Raw genomic sequence first — 23090 nt, forward strand, 5'->3', positions numbered from 1 at the left:
TATTAAAACTTGACATATGATTAGCTATATTGTTGAACGGTTTATGGTACTAACTTATTATTCTCTACCTATTACGCCACAGGTAGGTGCCTATAATTATGACAGTACTATGATAAGATTCTAAAGGGTTACCAACCGCCCCTAAATGTGATTGATAGTCATTTATGACTAGCCCACATATGTGTTTTAGTTGGGAGTGACATGGGGTCGTTTTCCCATGTTATGATGTATTATGTTGAGATTCTAGAAGTTTGCCAATCACTCGTACGTATGACTAGGAGTCATTCATGCCTAACACACATATATATCTTCATCGACAAGTACAGAGTCACTCCATATTTGTGATTATATGTATGTCACAATATGTTATAATGTACTATGTTTTGACTCTAAAAGGTTGCCAATGCCGTTAGATATGATTGAGATTTATTTATGGCTAGCCCACATGTGTATCTTAGTTGACGGGCATTAAGTCGCTCCTTTGTGTTATAATGCTATTATGATGAGACTCTAGGAAATTATCAACTATCTCTAGCAAGTCGTTTATGGCTACGCCCATAACTTAGCTGGTTTGGAGGAATCTAGCTAGTTGTATTGTGTTATAATGCTACTATGATGAGACTCTAGGAAATTATCAACTATCTCTAGCAAGTCATTTATGGCTACGTTCATAACTTAGCTGGTTTGGAGGATTCTAACTAGTTGTACACCTAGACTGACTAAGCTTAGAAGTACAATTGTTAAGTAGCAAGAGCTCACGGCACAATAATATTTAAGTTAAGTAAATATTGTTCTCTTTGGGCTTTATGTATCTACTAGGGAGAGGGTTCTGCACCCTTTTTATAAAAAAAAATGTTTCATTCTCCTCTCCCACCAACGTGGGATCTCACAATTCACCTCCCCGTTGGGGTCCAGCGTTCTCGCTGGCACTCGAGCCCTTCTCCAATCCATGTGGACCCCTTAATCCACCCTTTTTTGGGGCCTATCATCCTTGCTGGCACATCTCCCGGTGTCTGGCTCTGATACTATTTGTAACTCTCGAAACCCACTGCTAGCAGATATTGTCCTCTTTGAGCTTTCTCTTTCGGGTTTTTCCTCAAGGTTTTTAAAACGTGTTTTGTAGAGAAAGGTTTCTACACCCTTCTAATAAATGTTTTATTCTCCTCTCCAACCAATGTGAGATCTTACATTTAAGATTATACGTGAAAATATTAGTTTGTATGAAGTTGATTATTGAATAAACTCGAAAGAAACTTAATATTTAAGACATATTGTTTGTGATATATTTATTAATGAATAAAAAATAAACGAGTTAAAATTATTTTAATAATTTGATTTAATAAAAATAAACTAATTAACAATAATTAATTATATAAAATTAATTAATGTAGTAAGATGGTTATGAATAATTAAGACATTCAACCAAAAATTACTTATTTATATAAAATTGTGATAACATTTCTCCTCAACACCAAACACAGATATTTGATTCTCAAACGAACCTTCAGACGACCTATCTAAGATTAGGGGGTAGATCCTCAGTAGTAGTGACCTTTTCACTCTTCCACGGACTGATACATGTATCGAATGCTCATACGGGAAAGTTGACTCTTGAGTTTAAAACTTGGGGGGTTGCTCCGAGAAATCTCCTTTCTTTCTCGTCCACTTAGGGGGATGCGGACACACCTGCGCGGATTACAGATGACGGTTACAAGAATGACAGGGAAGTGAACAACAACCAACGACATTCAGGGATGGATGTAGACCCATCGGGCAAGAATAATCATTCTGGTCCTGGGAGAGGTGGCGACCATTCTCAAGAACCAAAAAGACTGAGCTGAGGGAAGCCCTATAAGTCACTGAAATGACAGCAGGAGGGTCCGGAAGCAACTTTGCTCCCCTTGATCTTATTCCTAGACTTTTTTTTTCTTGAGACATTCTTTTTCCCGGCATCATAAACAAAACCTTGAACCAAACGATCTTGCCAAAGAAAGTAAAAATAATTTTCAACTCTATATAAATAATGTCAATGAGGGTACGTCAAGGTCAATATCCCTTTAAGCAAAGCATCGGCAACCAACGTACTCTAACTCTTTCGAAAGGAGTGTAAACCGTAAAGTGCCCCCTTATTTCCACACGAGATGCAACGGAATGAAGCCTCAACCATCTTAAAACTTACTAGTAGTTGTTTTAAGTCCAAAACATCCTAACGAAAGTTACAATTTACTCTCATACGGATTTATACGCACTCATATTCGTTGACTAAACAGAAAGAAACAACCGAAAAAATAAACATAACGAAGAAAAAGTTCCGAAATCAACCAACCTGTATTTCAAGTCAAAATAGATTCACGACACGACAAACTTTGAAAAATCTGTATACTCGAGAACAATATCTTAAATAATATATTTAGGGGAAAAAAGTTAAAAGGAGGAGAGAATTATGAAAATTTTAAATGTTAATTCATCTACTACTTTGTTGGTTACTATGCTTTTTACCTGTTATTGCTTTATGATACAAATGATTGGCCACAAAAGATTATGAATATTTTAATTTTCCTCTTTTATTTAAAAAAAAATATATAAATTATGATCATGGATTAGGTAACTATAAAGATGTACCTATAAATTTTTTTGTACTTATACTTCATATACTTTTAATAATATGTCTTTTATGTATGATATTTTAAAATTTTCCCGAACCTTAATTCGACCTATTCAAATGAAAATATTTTAATATATCAAACGTTTAGGGGGCCTAGCGTCCTCGCTGGCACTCGTTCCTTTCTCCAATCGATGTGGTACCTCTACCAAATCCACCCCCTTGTGTCTACCCCCTTCGGGGAAGGGTTTTCTTGTTGGCACATCGTCAAGTGTCTGTCTCTGATACCATTTGTAACGGCTCAGACCCACCGCTAGCGGATATTGTCATCTTTGGGCTTCCCCTCAAGGCTCTAAAACGCATCTGCTAGGGAAAGGTTTCCACACCCTTGGTGTTTCGTTCTCCTCCCCAACCAATGTGGGATTCTCACAAGTTGTGTCGGGTCAAGTTGAGATATATTTAAGACCCAATCTAATTATTGGGTTGTAAATTTTTTCTATTTGGACAACTTTTATTAAACAATGTAATTTGGACAACTTTTAATAAACAATGAATCCAATCCAATCCAACTATAATTATTTATTAGTTTAGGTTGTTTGGGTCGTTCAATATTTATTTATTTTCAAATATTTAATTAAAATTTAGAAGAATAAGTAATAATAATAAATTATGAAATTAAATAAAAGTAAATTAAATGTAGGTATATATAATTGTATAGTAAATAAACATATATTTTTAAAAATTAATAATAAATTTGGATTAGTTCAGTTTAACTCAGTCTAGTTTTAAGAGAACTCACTAGAACTCATGAACGAGTTTAACAATTCCATAAAATTTTCATTTATTTGAACTCAACCTAACCCAAATAAGTTCGTACTCCAACTCAATCTGTACTCAACCTAACTTAAATAAGTTCATACTCCAACTCAATCTGTACGAGTTGGGTTGACTTGATTGAATTTTTTGAACACTCGTAACCTAACGTAAAATTTATGCGAGTTCAAGTTTGTATTAACTTTGAATTAGTAAATTTTAGCATTGGATTAACACACAAAATTCACTCTCCTTTGGGAAATTTCATCCACCTAAACCTAATTTCCTAGAAGCTTCACCTAATGTATTTGAACATTTAGTTTATAATAAATTGAATTTCGTCCAAATAATCTAAGTAGACATATTGACTTGTACATTATTGTCACTCGTCTTAATTACTTATATTATTGTTTGTTCCAACAAAACCGTAGAAAAAATCATTGACTTATCAAATTATCTTTACAGTTAGGAATACCTTTAATAAGATGTAAACAAGTCTATTAACGCCTTGAAAACTCGAGGTGAAAGTATTATGACATCAAATGGGTGAAGTGAGTGCGTAGTGTTTCTTTTCATATGTTTCTCAAGTTAGAAGTAGACACACTAATGCGTAATTGTGATTAGATATGATACTCGAGTAAATGAGAGGTACATGAATGAACCGAGACCACATATGAATAGAGGGATCCTGAAGGTAGAATAGCTCAGAAACCTTGATTATAAGGAAAACCAACACCTCCTCTCCGACAAAGTATGACACCCTTTGTTCAATACTTTAGTCAGCTCACAATAGTTTGTTGACATACGAGGATTTGTCAATCTATTGTCATGGCTAAGTTTAGGGCATGGCTCTGATACCATGTTAGAAATCATCGATCTCCACAATGGTATGAAATTAGCTCTCATAGGGTAGCTTTGGGCCTCCCCAAAAGGCCTCATATCAATGGAGATAGTATTATTTGATTATAAACTCATGATCATTCCCTAAATTAGCCGAGGTGGGACTTTCATCCCATAGTATATAAATAAGAACCGAATATGTTAGAACGATTTGTGTTGGTTTGTGGAGATACTAAAGCGTAATTGAGATGAGCATCGAACAAAGTCCAAACCCAAAGGGTTAGATCAAAAACTAATGAAAGCCCAAGCTTAATGGGTTAGGTCCAAAGTGAACTAAATCTAGGCCCACACCACTTGGTCTATAAATAGAAGAGCTCCTCTCACTTCCAATGGATTTAGCGAACACTTGAAAAAAATGTAGAATCGGGTGAGTATAAAAATCTTAGTAAGCAGTCTACTTGTAGAATCTCATAATATGAAGTAAGTTTTTACGGACTTTTCTCTAAGCTCTAGGACGTCTTGACCTAATTCTAGAGCTACTTGTCAGAAACCTTGTCAGAGCCTAAGAGTTGTTCGTCGGGTTCTAGCGTTGTAAATCTACTAGATGGCGTATCTCAGCTCGAGAGTAAACTAAAGTTTATGCTCTCATACTTAGTAAGCTTGCGCATACAAGTAGTGTAGTTTAAAAACAATATAGTGTCGGGATGTGAACACATCTGTGTAGGTTTACTAGCAACCCTTCCACATGAATTACCATATAGTCAACATCTAGGAGATAGGCATGCGGTTTACCCATGAAGTGCCTCACCCCCTCTTAGAGTGAATTTACAATATAGCGAGCTTGTTTAGGGAACCATTGACCATTTCCACACATGTTAGTAGTGCTCATCATGAACTAAACTACTTATGTAATCCCTCATTCTCTATCGGGACGAGTTTCTAAAATCATTACCTAGACTCTCAACTCGTCTCTACTCACAATCGTAACTCATCTAGTCGCCACGATGCTCAATCTTATTTGACCTAAGTCAAGTTGATGGTACAAGTTCCTAGATGCCTATTGCTTGATAAGAGCACTACTGGTTTGACTTAGGTCACTGACTAGTGCTGCTAAAGTACCGAAGAAAATAGGAGACGATCGAGCTCTGTTGATATCATTCACGCTACTAGTGCCTCGTAAGCTTTCTTAAATTTACTTGGATGTCGTAGAGGTTTACTAGGTTATTAAGGCATTTAGGCAGTTTAAATCTCGAACTCATATTTCTAGGACACTAAATTATGTTTTCAACTTCATGTTTGGTCAAGTCCTTCAAAATGATAGGCATATTAAATTAACTACAAATACATTTCCATCCATATAAATCAAAAAAAAAAAATTACAGAAAAGTGTTCATAGCTCACTGAGGATTAAGATCGCATATGATCATATTGTGAAGAAGTTTAGAGAGATTAAATATTTCATAGTCCAGTCTTATCTAAACTCATTATATAAGATACTGTCACTCATATGTCTCTGCAGGAATGATTTGCATCAAATCATTTGTAACAATTAAAAAGTGGGTTGTACCAATTTGTTATTAGATTATTGCTCGAACCTTATCCATATACAATAGACCCTTTAGGTTATCGCTCGAACATGATTCTCTTATATGTCAACCATGTATTGTTCAAGGTTACAATAATAATTTAATTCTTTATACAATGAATAATATAAAATTGCAAATAAATAATCAAAATTATTAATAAAAATTAAATAATTAATTACGAGATTTTATAACATAATTTCCAACAATAGAGTACTAGCGAGCCTTGATGAGGGCCCATGTTCCTCTCGGTATATTGCGCAAAGACTTAGATGGACCAATGAAATGAGCAACCAGTTAGCTAAGTGTACCTAGAACCTCGAGTAATCCTGATAGATGAAGTACACTCTTTAGATTTGGAGTGACAAGGTTCAATTGAACGAGCATGATAGGGCTAAGATGAAAATACCATGGAATTAGTAAACTTTAGTTCATGATATAGACACATAGCACTAAGAACAGTGAATAAGAGACAATACTTGATGAGAGCCTACAAATAGGCTGCTTACTGAGTATTCTTATAATCATCTTTACTATTCTTTATTTTTCAAATGCACGGAGCACGTTTAGATCCATGTCCTATTTATGTCTTGTATTTTGGTTGTGCATTTTTTGTCAATGTTTTTAATTACACTCTTATGTCACCCCATTTTTAAAACGAAAAATTTTCCCTCGAATTAGTAAGTGATAATCCACGATACGAAAGCTTGAAAAGTAGATCGTTTCATGAACCAATTCAATGAAAAGGCAAAAACACCTAACCTTAACCAAACCCAAACCGCGCTAAACCAATTGGATTGTGTGGAATAGTTGAGAATCAAACTTAAAAATCGACTAAAATTGCACTGAAACAAACTTAGGGATCGTTTAGTTCAAGATTTATTTATAATGTCTCAAAACTAATGTTTGGGAATCATATATATTTCGAGTAATTTAAATTTAAAATTTTTTTTAGTAATAAATCTTAATAATTAGGGTCAAATAAATTATTTTAATAAAATTATATAAACCTAAATATTTAGTTGAAACTTATATTTCATATATTAAATAATATTTTGTAGTATAAAATAAATTATATTAAATGAAATATATTCATAAATCTTATACTATTATAATAATTTATTAATAAAACTATAATACGCCTAATACTTAAAAGGTACAATATCATATTATTTCGGAGGTCGAGATTTTGAACTAATAATTCATATATTTAATATTTAATATTTATTTTTTTATAGATGAAATAAGTGTATAATGTTTATGGTAAATTTTGAATCAGTTAATTTCGTAAATTGGGATTGCTACACGACACACCTTGGGATTGGTAGTTAGTTTAATCATATTCCCATTTCCACCAACAAATCACACCGTTTCTTGCAAATTTCCCCATCGTAAATCCAACTGAATATTGCGTTTTTTGAAATTTGAGGCGACGCAACCTGTAGATTCAAAATTTGAACGCTGCAAATTCACTGCTTGTCCATGGAGCTTAATCATGAAGTCAAAGCGTAGTCGATCATGGTTCTGAATCTCCATTTTTCCAACGAATCTTCGTCAAACCCTCTCAAACTGGATCGCCAACTTCTTCTTCTTCTTCTTCTTCTGCAACAATGTCTACGCCTCTTCTTGAAGCCATTGCGGTTTTGGTGCTTTTCGGAGCCCTTGGATTCTCGTGTCGTCTCTCTGTTGCTTCTCCGCTCAATCACCGCTACAATGTCGGAGATCCAATTCCCTTGTTCGTGAACAAGGTCGGACCTCTGAGCAATCCCAGGTCGTTCGTTCGTTCGTTCGTATCCTCATTGTTTACTAATTTATTTGTACTAATCATAAACCCTTGGACTCTGAAGTAGTGATGTGTGAAGTTTGAACTGCGTTGGAGATTACGTTGATGAGTTCTTGACGATGTTCATATCCATGTGTACACTAGATTGTCCAAGTTTTAGATGAACATACGAAATGGAAGTTTGGAGAAACTATTGAATTGAAGTGAGATTTTTCTTCTAGTTGTCTTATTGGATAATCATTTGAACTAGATTATCCAATAAACACGATTCTTCGATGTAAGATCTTTGTAGCTCTACCGGCGTTTCTCATTGGAACAATTTTCAAATGTTATTGGATCAAGAATTCCATTTTGAATTTGCTCTCTCTTTTGTATTTTGCTTCCGCTCCAATCTTATTGTTTACTTCGTTTCTCATTTTTCTTGCAGTGAGACCTACCAATACTATGGATTACCATTCTGCCGTCCAGGTTAGCCTCTTAAAGTAACCTAAATGAAGGAATTACATGTTTCAATAGAAATTAAATCTATGTGAATATAGAACACCCGAGCTAATGGTGGTCACTTTCCAAATATCTGCTCGTTAATTGCTATAGTTGCTTCATGATTTATTCTTGTTCTTTTATTAGACCCATTAGAATTTTGAATTGTAAGAGCTTCCTTTGTGGGTATTCAATTGTTTTTTAAATAGATCATCATGATTTGTCTGTATCAAATGATATGTTTGAAGGTCTTCTCCTTAGCTTGCAGATCCATTAGTCCAAAAGAAAGCAACCTTAGGGGAGGCTTTAAATGGTGATAAGCTGACTGGTGCCTTGCATGTGATGAGATTTAGGGAAGATAAACATTTGGTGACTCTGTGTGAGAAGAAGCTAAACGGTGCTGAAGTTTCACTGTTCAGGGATGCCATCAGGAATGATTTTTACTTTCAAATGTACTGTGACGATCTTCCGGTGTGGGGTTTTGTTGGCAAAGTTGATGAACAGAGTTGGATCTTAGACAAGCAGGGTCCAAAATATTATCTCTTCACCCATATTCGGTTTGATGCTTCCTTCAATGGGAACCAAATTGTTGAAGTTAATGCTTTTAGCGACCCAAATCATGTCATTGATATAACAGATGATGTTGAACTTGATGTTAGGTTCACTTATTCCATTTTTTGGAATGAAACTTCAGCAGAGTATGGAAATAGGATGAATAAATATTCAAGGGCTTCTCTACTGCCCATCAGTCAGAAAATCCACTGGTTTTCATTCCTTAATTCAGTTGCTATAATCATTCTGTTGATGGGATTGCTTACTTTACTTTTTATGCGCCGTCTGAAGAATGATTTGAGGAAGTAATGTCTTGTAACTAAATTTACTTGAGTTGTACAATAAAGTTAGTTTTGTATTTCAGCTGACCTAATTTTGTTTTCGTTTTAGGAGCTCTGGCGGTGATGGAGAGGATGAACGAGAGGTTGTATGGAAATATCTTCATGGAGATGTGTTTAGATGTCCTCCAAATTTGCCCCTCTTTTCTGCGGTTTTAGGTGTCGGTACACAGCTGCTGATTATGTAAGTTAATTTGAACTATTTCTTCTATAAGCTGTTTATTTATCATGAAGTACCGGTATGCTTTAACAGAGATATTAGCTTCTTTATTATACTTTTTGATTAGACAAGGAATTTGATCCATATTATCATCCTGGGAAGTACAATCAATTATTAGTTGCCTGTTTTTGACACTCCAATGCAACTTTAGACCAATGTAATGAATAATAAAACCAACGCTGTCTTTCTAGGAAAAATTATAGACACCCTAGTTTGTATAGAGCATCGATGTCGAGGACGTAATGTCGCCAAAAATGCATCAATTTTAAATAAACTTGAAGCATACATGCATTGGATGATTCAATTTGCAGGGTGAAGAGCAGATCAAGGGGTATAGAATAGGTTCAATATTGTACTCTGTTTATTTGAGATTCAAGTAGTGGCATCTTGGATACATAATATATTAGAATCAATGAAAAAACATGGCACTAAATGACTGCTGGAAAGTGGAATATAGTTCTTAAGATAACCTAAACGAGCTAGAAATTGAGGGATAATGTTAGAAACATTTTGAATTCATCCATGTTATTGAATTGCAAATGTCAACACGTGACCTAAATTTCTGGTAGGAAGCTTGTCCTTCTTTAGTAACAAAGACTTGTCAACATGGTTGTTGACAATGACACGTGGGAAAGAGATATGCTGCCTTCGCATGTCATTATTGAGCTGTACATAAACTTAAACATGTCATTGACATTGTTGGTGATGAGGTCGAGATTGTTTTACCATAGGTACCGTTACACATTTAATAGATAACAATGAAAAGGTAAATACTCAACTTTTTCTGTATGTCTTCAAATACTCAACATTCAATCACTGATGTTGCAGTTGAAGAAAAGATTTTGTGATCTCTAACTCCAAAGTTTGATTATATTGTATGTTCTATTGAAGAAGCAAACAATATCTAATAGATGCAAATCGATAAACTCCAAAGCTCCCTTCTAGTGCATGAGCAAAAGCTTAATTGCACGAGTGCGATTGAGGAGATGACAACCTTAAAGATATCCACACAGGTGAAGCTTCAAGCTCCAAAGGTAGAGGGTGAGGAAGAAGTAGAGGTTGTGGAAGAGGCAGTTCAGAAAGAAGTATAGATGTTGACAGATCATTAGATTTAGTCAAAGGCGATAATGGTAACAAAGGCAAGGGGCATTTTGACAAGTCTAAGGTGGAATGCTACAAATGTGGACGCCTTGTACATTACAAAAATAAATGTTATACCAGGCTGAAAAAAGGGAAGGGAAGGGAAGGGAGATCAATCAACTTTGTTGAAAAAAGAGATGAAGAAACTTTGTTGATGTCATTTAATGCAATGAAGGTTGTAGATCAAGGTATGTGGGTTGTTGACTCTAGATGCAGCAACCATATGACGGGTTGTAGGGAATTCTTCTTCACTCTTAATGAAAGTTTTCGTACTACTGTTTGTCTTGGCAACAATGCAACAGTTCAAGTAAGGTTAAAAGGAGCCGTAGATCTCAAGACTAGAAATGGCTTGTAGAGTCAATTTCTAATGTGTTTTAGATTCCTGATTTGAAGGTCAACTTGCTTGGTATTGGTCTGTTGCAAAAAAAAAAAGGGTTATGTGATCACATTTCAAAATAGTGAAAGTGAGATTTATGACTCTAGAAGATGATTGATTGCTAAGATGAAGATGACCACCAACGGTTATATCCATTGATACTAATTATCATTACCAGAAGTTTGATGGTGAAGAAAGGAGATACCAACTAGCTTTAGCATTTTAGGTATGGTCATCTACACCTTTGAGGGGGTTAAAGGCATTGTCTTCAAAGAATATGGTGACTGGTTTACCAGACATCACTCCTCTCTCAGAAATTTGTGAGAGCTGCGTGGTAGTAAAGCATGAAAGAGAATCATTTCCATTCGGAAAATCAAGAAAAGCTCAAGGAATTTTGGAGTTGGTTCATTCAAACATATGCGGTCCGATCTCTCCAGCATCAAATGGTAACAAAAAATATTTCATGACCCTCGTTGATGATTTTAGTATAAAAACATGGATTTATTTTTTGCACACCAAATCAGAAGCCTTTGATTGCTTCAAGAATTTTTGTGCTATGATCAAAATTGAAACTCGAAGAAGAGTTAAGGCTTTAAGAACTAATAGAGGTGGAGAGTTCTACTCGAACGAGTTTTTTAAGTTTTGTGAAGAGAAGGGCATAAGGAGGCAGTTGACAGCAGCATATACACCATAGCAAAATGGTGTGACAGAAAGAAAGAATAGGACCATTCTTAACATTGATTCGAAGTTTGCTAAATAAAGGAGAAGTTTCTAAGGAATTCTGGCAAGAAGCTGCTATATATGGTTCGTTTACATTCTCAACCGAAGCCTCACTTTCTCTGTTAGGGATATGACTCCACAAGAAGCATGGAGCGTAAGGAAGCTTGCGGTGGATCACTTTAGATTCTTTGGTCGTATTCATATGCACATGTTTCTGACAAGAGAAAAAGAAACTTGAGGACAAAAGTTTAAAATGTGTGTTCCTGGGAGTAAGTGAGACTTTTAAGGCGTATGAGCTCTATGTTTCCATTGACAAAGAAGGTGGTGAGCCCACGATGTGATCTTCAATGGAAAGAAGACATGGAAATGGGAAGAAAAGGTCCCAGTGAGTCAGCAGATTCATGTGGATCTTGAAGAACAAATTGAAAACCCTATTCAACCTACTATGAGCATGGAGAGAGCTCATCACAAGCTTAACAAGAATAATCAACCGAAAAAGAAGATCATGATTACAATCAAAGAAACAAGAATAATCAACTGAAGAAGAAGATCATGATTATAATCAAAGAAACAAGAATAATCAACCGAAGAAGAAGATCATGATTACAATCAAAGAAATCCAAGAACAAAAAAGAGACCAACTTGGATCTCATCTTATTTTATCTCCATGGATCTAATTTCACTGTCCATGACTTCTCTCCATTTCTTCTCTTTTACAACTTCTTCATAGACAATTGGATTATTATCCATAAATAATGTAAAATAAGCACTATCAGAACTTGAGTCATAAACATCTCATAATCAATCATCCAAGCTGGTCTCTTTCTTGTTCTTGGATTTCTTTGATTGTAATCTTGATTTTTTTTCTTATATTGAGTCTACTTGTTAAGCTTTTGTTAAGCTTGTGGTGAGTTCTCTCCATGCTCATAATGAAGTTGAATAGGGGTTTCCACTTGTTCTTCTTCCAGATCCATGAGAATCTGTTGATTCATAGTGACCTTTTCTTTCCATTTCCATCGAATATCACATCGCGGCTTACCACCACCTTCTTTGTCAATGGATCATAGAGTTTGTATGTTTTTGGAAGTCTCATTTACTCCAAGGAACATACATTTCAAACTCTTGTCCTCGAGTTTCTTCCTTCTCTCGTCAGGAACATGTGCATATGCAATGCATCCAAAAATTCTAAAGTGATCCACCACAGGCTTCCTTTCGCTCCATGCTTCTTGTGGAGTTATATCCCTAACAGAGAAAGTAGGACTTTGGTTGAAAATGTGAGCTGACCCATACAACAGCTTCTGGCCAGAATTCCTTCGGAACTTTTCCTTTATTTAGCAAACTTCGAACCATGTTGAGAATGATCTTATTCTTCCTTTCGGCCACACCATTTTTTTGTGGTGTATATGTTGTTGTTAACTGCCTCCTTATGCCCTTCTCTTTCACAAAACTTAGTAAACTCGTTAGAGCAAAACTCTCCACCTCTATTAGTTTTTAAAGCCTTAACTCTTCTTCCCGTTTTAGTTTTCATCGTAGCACAAAAATTCTTGAAGTAATTAAAGGCTTCTGATTTGGTGTGCAAGAAATAAATCCATGTTTTTCTACTAAAATCATCCATGCGAGTCTTGAAATATTTCTTGTTACCATTTGATGCTGGAGAGATCGGACCACATAAATCTGAATGAACCAACTCCAAAATTGTTTGAGCTCTTCTTGATTTCCCGAATGGAAATGAATCTCTTTCATACTTTGCTACCACACAACTCTCACAAGTTTTCGAGGGAGGAGTGATGTCTGGTAGACTAATCACCATATTCTTTGAAGACAACATCTTTGACCCTTTAAATGACCATACCTAAAATGTCAAAGCAAGTTGGTATCTTCTTTCTCCACCTCGACAATGATATTTAATGTCAACAGATATAACCGATTGGTGGTCATCTTCATTTTAGCAATCGATCCTCTTGGAGTCATAAATCTCACATTCATATTTTGAAATGTGATCACATAACCCTTTTCTAGCAACTTGTCGATACTAAGGCCTTCAAATCAGGAATGTAAAACACATTAGAAATTGGCTCTACAAAGCCATTTCTGGTCTTGATATCTACTGCTCCTTTCCCCATCACTTGGACGGTTGCATTGTTGCCAAGACAAACGGTAGTACAAAAACTTTCATCAAACGTTGAGAAGAATCTTGATATCTACTGCTTCTTTCCCCATCACTTGGACGGTTGCATTGTTGCCAAGACAAACAGTAGTACGAAAACTTTCATCAAGAGTTGAGAAGAATTTCCTACAACCTATCATATGGTTGCTACATCCAGAGTCTACGACCCCACACCTTGATCTGCAACCTTCATTGCATGGAATGACATGAACAAAGTTTCTTCTCTCTTTTCTCTGCAAAGTTGGATTGATCTCCTTTGTCCTTTTTTAGCGTGGTATAACATCGTTCTTGTAATGTCCAAGACATCTACATTTATAGCATTCCACCTTAGATTTGTCAAAATGTCCTTTGCCTTTGTTGTCATAATCGTATCTGACTAGATCTGCTGACCTGATAACATCTCTACTACTTCTTTCTCGACCGCCTCTTCCACAACCTCTGCTTCTTCCTTGCCCTCCACCTCTGGAGCTTGAAGCTTCACCTAGTGTGGATATCCTGATAATATCTCTACTTCTTTCTTGACCGCCTCTTCCACGACCTCTGCTTCTTCCTTGCCCTCCACCTCGGAGCTTGAAGCTTCACCTGGTGTGGATATCTTTAAGGTTGTCATCCCCTCTATTGCACTCGTGCAATTAAGCTTCTGCTCATGCACTAGCAAGGAGCTTTGAAGTTCATCAATGTGCATATCTTCAACATTGTTTGCTTCTTCAATAGAACATACAATATAATCAAACTTTGGAGTTAGAGATCGCAAAATCTTTTCCACAACTGTAACATCAGTGATTGAATCACCATGCATCCTCATTTTATTTGCAAGACTCATAACCTTGCTAATATAATCATTCACTGTTTCTCCCTTTTGCATTTGGAGAATTTCAAAGTTTCTTCTAATTGCTTGAAGTTGAGCATGTTTTACTTTCCTTGAGCCTTGTTACTTCCTCTTCATTTAATCCCAAATCTCCTTGGACGTCTTCTTTTGAAGCATCGTTTCCAAGATAGTCCGATCAATGGACTGGAATAAGTAGTTCTTGACCTTAGTGATCATCAAATATTGGGATTGAATAAAGTTATCAACTTGTCTCTCTGCTGCTATTTTTGTTGTTGCAAGATCGCTCTGATACCAATTGTTGGTCAATTGTTGGTGACAGCAGAGAAATTTGGCAAGATCGATACCAATTATTAGTGACAACAGAGAAATTTGGTAGAACTTTATATTACTAGGAAATGATTCTAAATTGTTTTTTTATGTCTTCTACCAATGTCAACATAGGTATATATATTGGTAATTTGGGATATTTTCCAATGCCATTCATGATCCAAAAACCATGCACCTAATTAAGTGTGATTCATGAATAAATTAAAATCATGCCCCTAATAAATATGAACTAATGAACTTTCATATACATGTACATGTATCTATTGATACATAGTGGCCAAAAATTAGCAGACCGAAGAAAAATAAGTTGAAAATAAGTTGGTAGTCCAGAATTTCAACAGATTGCATAAACAAAAAGTTTCTGGTGGACTCAGAATACCGAAATATTATGTTATTTAGACTAATACTTGTATCAGTTTCACTGTGATCATCATCTATTCTTATGATTTTATTTCACTCATTTTGTATATAATTTTCTTCAATAGGCTTTGCAGTTTATTTCTCCTGTCGTCTCTGAGAATCCTTTATCCGTACAATCGAGGGACACTATTCACTTCTATTATTTTGATCTATTCTCTTACATCTGTGGTATCTGGATATACATCTGCTTCTTTCTACTGCCAGTTTAACGAAAATGGATGGGTAAATTTTGCTCTCTTCGTGTTAATTGTGTGATATATAAATATTTGCCATGTTCTTTCAGCTGCACATGATCTTTTAAATTCTTCTCTTTTGATATGGGGTTCCTTATTTTCAGGAGAAAAGTGTTATTCTATCAGGGATTCTGTATTTGGGGCCATCATTGGTCATAGTTTCTATCCTTAATATTGTTGCTATATCTAATGGGACTACTGCAGCACTTCCTTTTGGTACCATTAGAGTGCTTTTTATGATATATACTTTTATCAGTCTCCCATTGCTTGCATTTGGTGGGATAATTGGATATCGTTTGAGATCCGAGTTTCAAGCGCCTTGTGCCACCAAGCGGAACGTGCGAGACATTCCTCCATTGGCTTGGTTCAGAAAACTTCCTTGTCAAATGTTCATTAGTGGTCTGTTGTCGTTCAGTGCCGTTGTTCTTGAACTGCACCATTTGTATGCAAGCATGTGGGGGTTCAAAATTTTCACTCTTCCGAGCACTTTGTTCATCACATTCATCATCCTTATCATACTCACTGCTATCTTGAGCGTTGGTTTGACTTACATTCAGCTATCTGTTGAAGATCATCAATGGTGGTGGAGGTATCTACTATGTCCGACCTTCATGATGCATCTTTGTTCCTTTTCGAATGTTATCCGTTTTCTTCTATAAGATTCTGCCTTTTCGACTGTGCAGATCGGTGTTCTCCGGGGGCTCAACGGCCATCTTTATGTTTGGATATTGCATATACTTCTATACCAGGTTGAATATGAATGGTTTCTTGCAGCTTTGCTTCTTTGTAGGCTATAATGCTTGTATATGTTACGCATTCTTCCTGATGCTGGGAGTCGTAAGTTTTCGCGTTGCCTTGATATTCGTTCGTCGTATCTATGATGCTGTCAAAAGCGAATGAGTTCATCAGCCCCCATGTTTGTCTGGGACAACAAAATCTATAAAGTTCTTTCATCTACTTCAAGAGATTCAAAACTCGAAAATCTTCGTTGCTTGTAGAAGAATCTAAGTGAAAACAAGATTTTGCATTGTTCTTTGATTGGAACAATATTGATTCTTAAGATTTTGGACTTTGGATCGATGATTCATTCATGTAATTGAAACTAGAGTCTTATCCATATGAAACTATAGTCTTGTCCATATATTATAGACTTTTTTCGTTATTGCTCGAACATGATCTTTGTGTATGTCAACCACACATTGCTTAAGATTGCACTAATAACTTTCACTAACGTTTCAACATTTTCATTAACATTTCTACATGTCTAGCTTTGAGATCGACATAAGGGTGATTGGTATTTCCATTATACATAGAAAAGTAAAAAAAAAAAAAAAAAACGAATCTCGAACGTTTTCTTAGGGTATATATAGGAGTAATTTGAATACATTGATATGTATATTGATATTGGTTTTGTGATATGTATATTCAATTTTGAGTTTAGTAGATATCTAACTTTTTAAATTTGAATAAATTTTTAAAATTTGTTCTTCGACGTATTTTGTTCTCATTCATATGCTTTTAAGAAATTTTTCATGTGGTCATCCAACATAAAATTGGTCCAAGAAAAAAAAAAAAACGTTTTATTTTGAAGTTCTTATAATTGAGTTTACTGAAAACGAAAATGCACCTAGTTGGGTAGCAATTTTCAAGTATTTTAAACTTATTTTAGCTATCTTATTCTCAGGATCGCTCTCATTTAGATGTAGTTTCAGTTCATTCATGTACTCTCATTTACTTAGATTCTCATTCAGATGTAGTCTCAGTTCATTCATGTACTCTCATTTACTTGGATGTCACGTGTTTACTAACTTTCGCCAAGATTCATTCTCGAACCACATTTTACTGAGAGATGTACCGCTCTGATACCATTTATAACACCCCATGCCCATAATTTGGATCAATTGCTGAATCAGACTTCCAAATCCTAGGCGCATCGTGCTACAAAATCCTTGATATATATTCCCCTTCAAGATGTAATTATAATTTTTTTTCTTATTAGTAATTTATCATTTTATTTGTTAATTATTTTTATTTTATATAAGGGTCTAGAAAATAGTTAAATGGGCTTCTAGGCCCATGAAGGTATCCCAACAAATTGGACGGCCCAGTTTCAACGTTCCATCTCTCACTTGGGCACGTATATATTTTCCTTTCTCTAAACCCTAATTTCTTCATCTCTTTCTTTTCCTCCGGTAAGCCGTCGCTTCTCAGACTTTCCCTCTTCAAGTCTTAACCTTTTAGCATAACAATAATTCTCAGTTCATGCTTTTTTGAGTTTTCAGCATTTGTTCTTCTGTTAGTGCTTTCTTTTTAGTCCGATTTGCAGTTTTCTTTCGTTTACTGCTCATGTTCTTGTTAGTTTCTCGATTGATTTTTGCTTTTGGTCAAGGATCTTACGTTTTTTGAACTCTGTTTGTGCACAGGACTGAAGTGTAGAGCATCTTTGCAAAGGCGAAGATTCGAATATGAGGTTTGTTTTACAGCATTTTCTTTGGTTTGGATATCTGTTTTGTTTTCTGATTTATGTTTGTATATGAATTTTAGCTAGTTATGATGGATGGACACACGTTATTTACTTTCTAAGATTCTACTGTTTTGAGTTTTTTGGTGGCTGGTGTTTGGAATAATCGATTCTGGATAGTTTAATCTACCATCTCGAGTATTGTGAAGTTTTGATAATGTTATGGATGGATGATTGTTAGGAAGTAGGTTTGCATTGATGTGCTTCCTTTAAAATTTTCAATGTAGCATCGTGTTGATTATACCTAGTGTTTGGGGTCTTATTTTGTCATCATTTCTTCCTACAGTAAGCTTCAGAGTGAGGCATTGAGAGAAGCTATCTCATCTATCTTCACTGATAGCAATGAGAAAAAGAGAAATTTTACTGAGACCATTGAGCTTCAGATCGGGCTGAAGAATTATGACCCTCAAAAGGACAAGCGTTTCAGTGGTTCTGTGAAGTTGCCGCACATTCCCCGTCCCAAGATGAAGCTTTGCATGCTTGGAGATGCCTTGCACGTTGAGGAGGTAATTTTACTTCCTAAATCTTAAACAATTCTTTTTGCAACCCATAGTAATTTATTTTCTAATGTTCAAAATTTGGAACTTGGCATATTTCTAATGTTTAATTTTATCATATCTGTTAATATATTCTCTGTTCCTGTACTCCTACTGTTTAAGGATTTCTGGTGCGTATGAGCCTAAATACTAACGTTTCCAATGATTTGATATCAGTTCATGACCACTTTTCTGTATTGTGGATGTTTATTATGTGGATAATTTGACGCGTATCAATTCACTGGTTCTACCTGTATTTAATTTTCCTTATGCTTAGAGGACATATCCTGACAGGGTTTCATTAAAATATATTTCAGGCCGAAAAGATTGGTCTAGACTACATGGATGTGGAAGGCTTGAAGAAGCTAAACAAGAACAAGAAATTGGTGAAGAAGCTCGCCAAGAAATACCATGCCTTTTTGGCATCTGAGGCTGTAATTAAGCAGATACCACGTCTTCTCGGCCCTGGTCTCAACAAAGCAGGCAAGAACATTCTTTAAACATACTGTTTTACTGTTTTTCTTCACCAAATTCTATAATTGATAACCTCCTGAAAAGTCTATCCTTGTTCATGTTTCACAGAAAGGAAGGTAGTCAAAGCTAGAACTTTTATTGGCTCGTATTATATGCTAATTCTGTTTCCTCCATCCTTTTTGCCATTCCAGGAAAGTTCCCAACATTGGTGACACACCAAGAATCGCTGGAATCGAAAGTTAACGAGACCAAGGCAATGGTCAAATTTCAACTTAAAAAGGTTCTTTGCATGGGGGTTGCTGTTGGGAATGTTGCCATGGAGGAGAAGCAAGTCTTCCAAAACGTGCAAATGAGCGTTAATTTCCTGGTTTCGTTGTTGAAAAAGAACTGGCAGAACGTAAGTTCCATCTCGGTTCTGCATTAAGCTTGAACTTGATCTGTTTCAATCATTTTCACTCATGGCTATTGCTTGTTTGTTGCAGGTTAGGTGCCTGTACCTGAAGAGCACAATGGGGAAGTCATACCGGGTTTTCTAAGCTCTGTTAGGAAACCTGTCAAATCTTGTGTTCGTTCCTTTTATTGTTGAAGTTATTTTCTCGAAGAGCAGTTTTGTGAATTGAGCGTTTTTGGATATGATTCTTGAATTAAGAAACAAAGATGCGTTTTCTCCTTTAAATAGTTAACTATTTATAATGAAACTTCTATTCATACTAACCCAACCCACATCTTGACGTTTGTTTACATGATTTGTTACATTTACTGCGGCTGATGGTATTACCAGTTTTGGTATCTAGCCACTATATTTTCATATCAATTATTTCATATATTGCCTCTGTTGTCAGTCTTATGATTTTAAAATTTGTCTGTTAAGTATCGGTTTTGATACTAACAGTCTAAATTTATTACTAGTAGAAGTGTTGAGCACCGTGCAGAGTGATTTAGTTTTGAGTAACTGTCTGAATTTATTGCTATTTGATATTGGGGAGTTTTCTTTTAGATTTTTCTTCAAGATTTTTAAAACGTGTTTGGTTTTCACACTCTTGTAGTTCTCCTCAATTGACGTTGGATGTCACAATCCACTTTTTGATATTTAGAAAAATAATGTTATGACTCAATCAAACCCACCTTACAAGTTTAAGTTTTGTATAATCTTTTAAAAATACTGTTGTTATTAGTTCGAAATCAATTTGAATTTGACTACTAAAAACTTAAAATATTAAGAAATAGTTGATGAAACGGGCCACAATATCATATAATATCATATAATTTGGGGCATATAGCTATAAGTAGAGAAACTCTATATAGTCATAAGTAAAGAAACCATCCATCCTGACCTAAATATAATATAACTCGAGGTAGAAAAAATTGTCGATTAGTTGCATCTCTCTAGTACATTTTGAGGCAACACATTTTGAGTCATTTTAGTCTTGACAAGGTGTAGATATGATTTTGGTGGACTCTCTACACCCTCATGGACATGATTAGTCGCATCTCTCTATAGTACATCAGGATTTGAAATCGAGTATGTAAAAGGGATATCTAATTTTAGAACCCACCTTAAACATTGAACACCCTCTAATAATGACTTTAATATTAGTTTTCACCGTTTGGAAAAGTACTAAAAACCAATTTGAGTCGGGTTCCTAAAAACAAAATATTTCGAGAAATGGTTGATGAAACGGGCCACATGGAATTGATTGTCTTCAAAAGTCAGAGATGGGTAACAACGTTTATAGTTTATAGAGCTAAGGGAGGTTGATCGGTGCCTGAATTGGCTCTTGGAAGCTTGCAAATGGCACAATCTCCACTCCCTTCGCCTCCTCTTGGCCTTTCTGCACATCCCAAAGGCCAGCTTCTCTCCCTTTCTCTCCTCTTTATTTATATGCTCTTCCACATTGCCCTAATCGTCGCATCATTCAACCTCTAGGGCTGCGTTTCCTTTTCTACCTTCGCTTTCTCCGCCGCCTCCACCGCCTCCCTCTCCGTAAGCTTCTCTTTCCCTTTTACCCCTTTTCTCTTGTTTCTTTCGCATTTTTCTCGATCATGAAATTTTGTTATGTTTTTATTTGATCTCTCTGTGTTTTTGTTTGATTATCTATTTCTACTCCCTCTCAGTAGCTTGATTGTTGTTTCGAATTTTTGAAATGTTATGAAATAGAATTTTGGAATGATTCTGAACAAATGGAAGTGAGAATCTGAGATCTGGATTTCATCGTTTTATTTGGATGTAATTACTTTTTGGAGCTTCGAGTGAAGAGCAGAAAAGCCATTAGGCTGCATCTTCTCATAATGCTCCATACATCAATTTCCTCCATAAACAATGAATATAGCTACCTTAACATTGCTACTCATGTTCTGTGTTTAAGAGGCTTACAAAATACCTAAAACTTCGCTGTATTGGTAACCATTTTCTTAATTTGAATAGAGGATGCCCAATTTTCAGACCATACGGTTAGAAATCAGGCTCCCGACGACAATGGTATGATATTGTCCACTTTGAGAATAAGCTCTCATGGCTTTGATTTAGGCTTCCTTGGCTTCATACCAATTGAGATGTTCCGCCCTCGACTCCCCTCGACCCTTTGTTCGACACTTGAGGATTCGATTTGTATGGTTAAGTTAAGAGCATGGCTCTAATACCATGTTAGGAATCATGACTCTCCACAATGGCATCATATTGTCCACTTTGAGCATAAGCTCTTATGGTTTTGCTTTGGGCTTCCTTGGCCTCATACCAATGGAGATGTTCCCCCCTTGACTCCCCTCGACCCTTTGTTCGACACTTGAGGATTTGATTAGTATGGCCAAGTTAAGAGAATGACTTTGATACCATGTTAGGAATCACGACCCTTCACAGTGGTATGATATTGTCCACTTTGAGCATAAGCTCTCATGGCTTTGCTTTGGGCTTCTCCAAAAGATCTCGTACCAATGAAGATGTATTCCTTACTTATAAATCCGTGGTCATTTCCTAAATTAGTCAAGGTGGGACTCCCAAACACTCCTCCAACAAATCAATGAAGAAGAATATAGTTCTTAAATTTTCTTTTGATCATTCATCTTGGTGCTTGCTTGATATATTGTATAGATTTCTTCCATTTGCTTGTTCATGTCTCATTTGCTTGTAAGCCACACCATTCTAAATGTGATTCATGGATTTAGGACTAAAAATGTCAACCATGTCAACTGCAAAGCTTCCTTCCCGCACCATGTTCAACACATCGGCGCCGTGTAAAAACCAATTCAGAAGCAGCATTATCAAGTGTCCATCTTCGATCGGATCCACAAGCAACATATCGAAATCGTTTGGCTTGAAATCATCGTCCTCATCCAGAACCACTGCAATGGCAGTCTACAAGATCAAACTTATCGAACCATGTGGGAAAGAGCACGAGTTTGAGGCATCTGATGATACCTACATTCTTGATGCAGCAGAAGAAGCAGGAATTGACCTTCCATATTCTTGCAGGGCAGGGGCGTGTTCTACATGCGCTGGGAAATTTGTTTCGGGTTCAGTCGATCAGTCGGACGGGTCGTTCCTGGACGATAGTCAAATGGAAGAGGGGTATTTGTTAACCTGTATTTCACACCCAACTTCAGACTGTGTGATTCTCACACACAAGGAAGGAGAACTGATCTGAGTATTATACCAAGTTTTATCAGTGTTTTCTTTTTCTTTTATGAGTTTGTAGTTTTGATTTGTAATGTGTGATATTATATCAAATAAATAAAATAAAAAAATAAAAAAAGTAATCATCTCATAATTTAATTTCTTGTTTTGTTCATATTATTTTATTATTATTAATTTTTCTTTTATATATATACATTTTGTTTAATTTTTTACCATTTTAGCTGGTTATTTTTTATTAAATTTATTATTATTATTATTATCAATAATTATAGATTGATTTGTGTTTGTGTGTGAACTTTTAATATATTTTATGTAAGATTGTATCGAATAATTATAAATTGTGGATAAATAAAACTTAAAAAAAGATTTTACAACCGAACCCGAAAATAGAGGATTGGGTTGGGTTGTGAGAAGTTTGGGGGTTGGGTTGGGTTACCAATTCATCCAACCCAAACTTTTAGTTGGGTCAAAAAAATCCCCCAACCTGACCCAACCCGGACCATAC

The 23090-nt window shown here is 35.7% G+C and overlaps 3 protein-coding genes across 5 annotated transcripts; all 3 read left to right on the top strand.

The window, feature by feature from the left end:
• The first annotated feature begins 7171 nt into the window (after positions 1 to 7171).
• LOC111801367 (transmembrane 9 superfamily member 5) lies at positions 7172 to 16590 on the top strand. Of its 2 annotated transcripts, none has more exons than XM_023685344.2 (7): positions 7172 to 7609; positions 8049 to 8089; positions 8370 to 8958; positions 9044 to 9175; positions 15256 to 15412; positions 15528 to 16012; positions 16107 to 16590. In XM_023685344.2, the coding sequence occupies exons 1-7, from the start codon at positions 7449 to 7451 to the stop codon at positions 16321 to 16323; spliced, it is 1782 nt and encodes a 593-aa protein (XP_023541112.1). In that variant the 5' UTR covers positions 7172 to 7448; the 3' UTR covers positions 16324 to 16590. The 2 variants fall into 2 exon arrangements, with proteins under 2 accessions (XP_023541112.1, XP_023541111.1); XM_023685343.2 differs by having other exon boundaries at positions 7468 to 7609; positions 8363 to 8958.
• A 1001-nt stretch (positions 16591 to 17591) lies between these two features.
• On the top strand, positions 17592 to 19668 carry LOC111801324 (large ribosomal subunit protein uL1). 2 transcript variants are annotated; one of them, XM_087126686.1, is made up of 6 exons: positions 17592 to 17615; positions 17847 to 17893; positions 18231 to 18450; positions 18798 to 18963; positions 19146 to 19351; positions 19437 to 19668. In XM_087126686.1, the coding sequence occupies exons 2-6, from the start codon at positions 17889 to 17891 to the stop codon at positions 19488 to 19490; spliced, it is 651 nt and encodes a 216-aa protein (XP_086982812.1). In that variant the 5' UTR covers positions 17592 to 17615; positions 17847 to 17888; the 3' UTR covers positions 19491 to 19668. The 2 variants fall into 2 exon arrangements, with proteins under 2 accessions (XP_086982812.1, XP_023541044.1); XM_023685276.2 differs by lacking the exon at positions 17592 to 17615 and adding an exon at positions 17694 to 17718.
• Positions 19669 to 20640: 972 nt separating this feature from the next.
• On the top strand, positions 20641 to 22703 carry FD3 (ferredoxin 3). Its single transcript, XM_023685516.2, has 3 exons — positions 20641 to 20801; positions 20882 to 20938; positions 22117 to 22703. Exons 1-3 carry the CDS (start codon positions 20747 to 20749, stop codon positions 22593 to 22595), a joined length of 591 nt encoding a protein of 196 aa, XP_023541284.2. The 5' UTR covers positions 20641 to 20746; the 3' UTR covers positions 22596 to 22703.
• Positions 22704 to 23090: the final 387 nt, after the last annotated feature.

The sequence above is a fragment of the Cucurbita pepo genome, chromosome 9, assembly GCF_057944985.1.
Source record: "Cucurbita pepo subsp. pepo isolate OVF chromosome 9, ASM5794498v1, whole genome shotgun sequence".
NCBI classification, from domain to species: Eukaryota; Viridiplantae; Streptophyta; class Magnoliopsida; order Cucurbitales; family Cucurbitaceae; genus Cucurbita; species Cucurbita pepo.

Excerpts from the sequence above, each read along its gene's own strand:
- LOC111801367 (XM_023685344.2), top strand. The coding sequence starts at position 7,449 with ATGTCTACGCCTCTTCTTGAAGCCATTGCGGTTTTGGTGCTTTTCGGA. Across the intron at positions 8,090-8,369 it reads ATTACCATTCTGCCGTCCAG|ATCCATTAGTCCAAAAGAAA; the intron begins GTTAGCCTCTTA and ends CTTAGCTTGCAG. Across the intron at positions 8,959-9,043 it reads CTGAAGAATGATTTGAGGAA|GAGCTCTGGCGGTGATGGAG; the intron begins GTAATGTCTTGT and ends TTTTCGTTTTAG.
- LOC111801324 (XM_087126686.1), top strand. Across the intron at positions 18,451-18,797 it reads ATGCCTTGCACGTTGAGGAG|GCCGAAAAGATTGGTCTAGA; the intron begins GTAATTTTACTT and ends AATATATTTCAG. Across the intron at positions 19,352-19,436 it reads TGAAAAAGAACTGGCAGAAC|GTTAGGTGCCTGTACCTGAA; the intron begins GTAAGTTCCATC and ends TGTTTGTTGCAG.
- FD3 (XM_023685516.2), top strand. The coding sequence starts at position 20,747 with ATGGCACAATCTCCACTCCCTTCGCCTCCTCTTGGCCTTTCTGCACAT. Across the intron at positions 20,802-20,881 it reads CCTTTCTGCACATCCCAAAG|GGCTGCGTTTCCTTTTCTAC; the intron begins GCCAGCTTCTCT and ends TTCAACCTCTAG. Across the intron at positions 20,939-22,116 it reads CCTCCACCGCCTCCCTCTCC|GACTAAAAATGTCAACCATG; the intron begins GTAAGCTTCTCT and ends TCATGGATTTAG.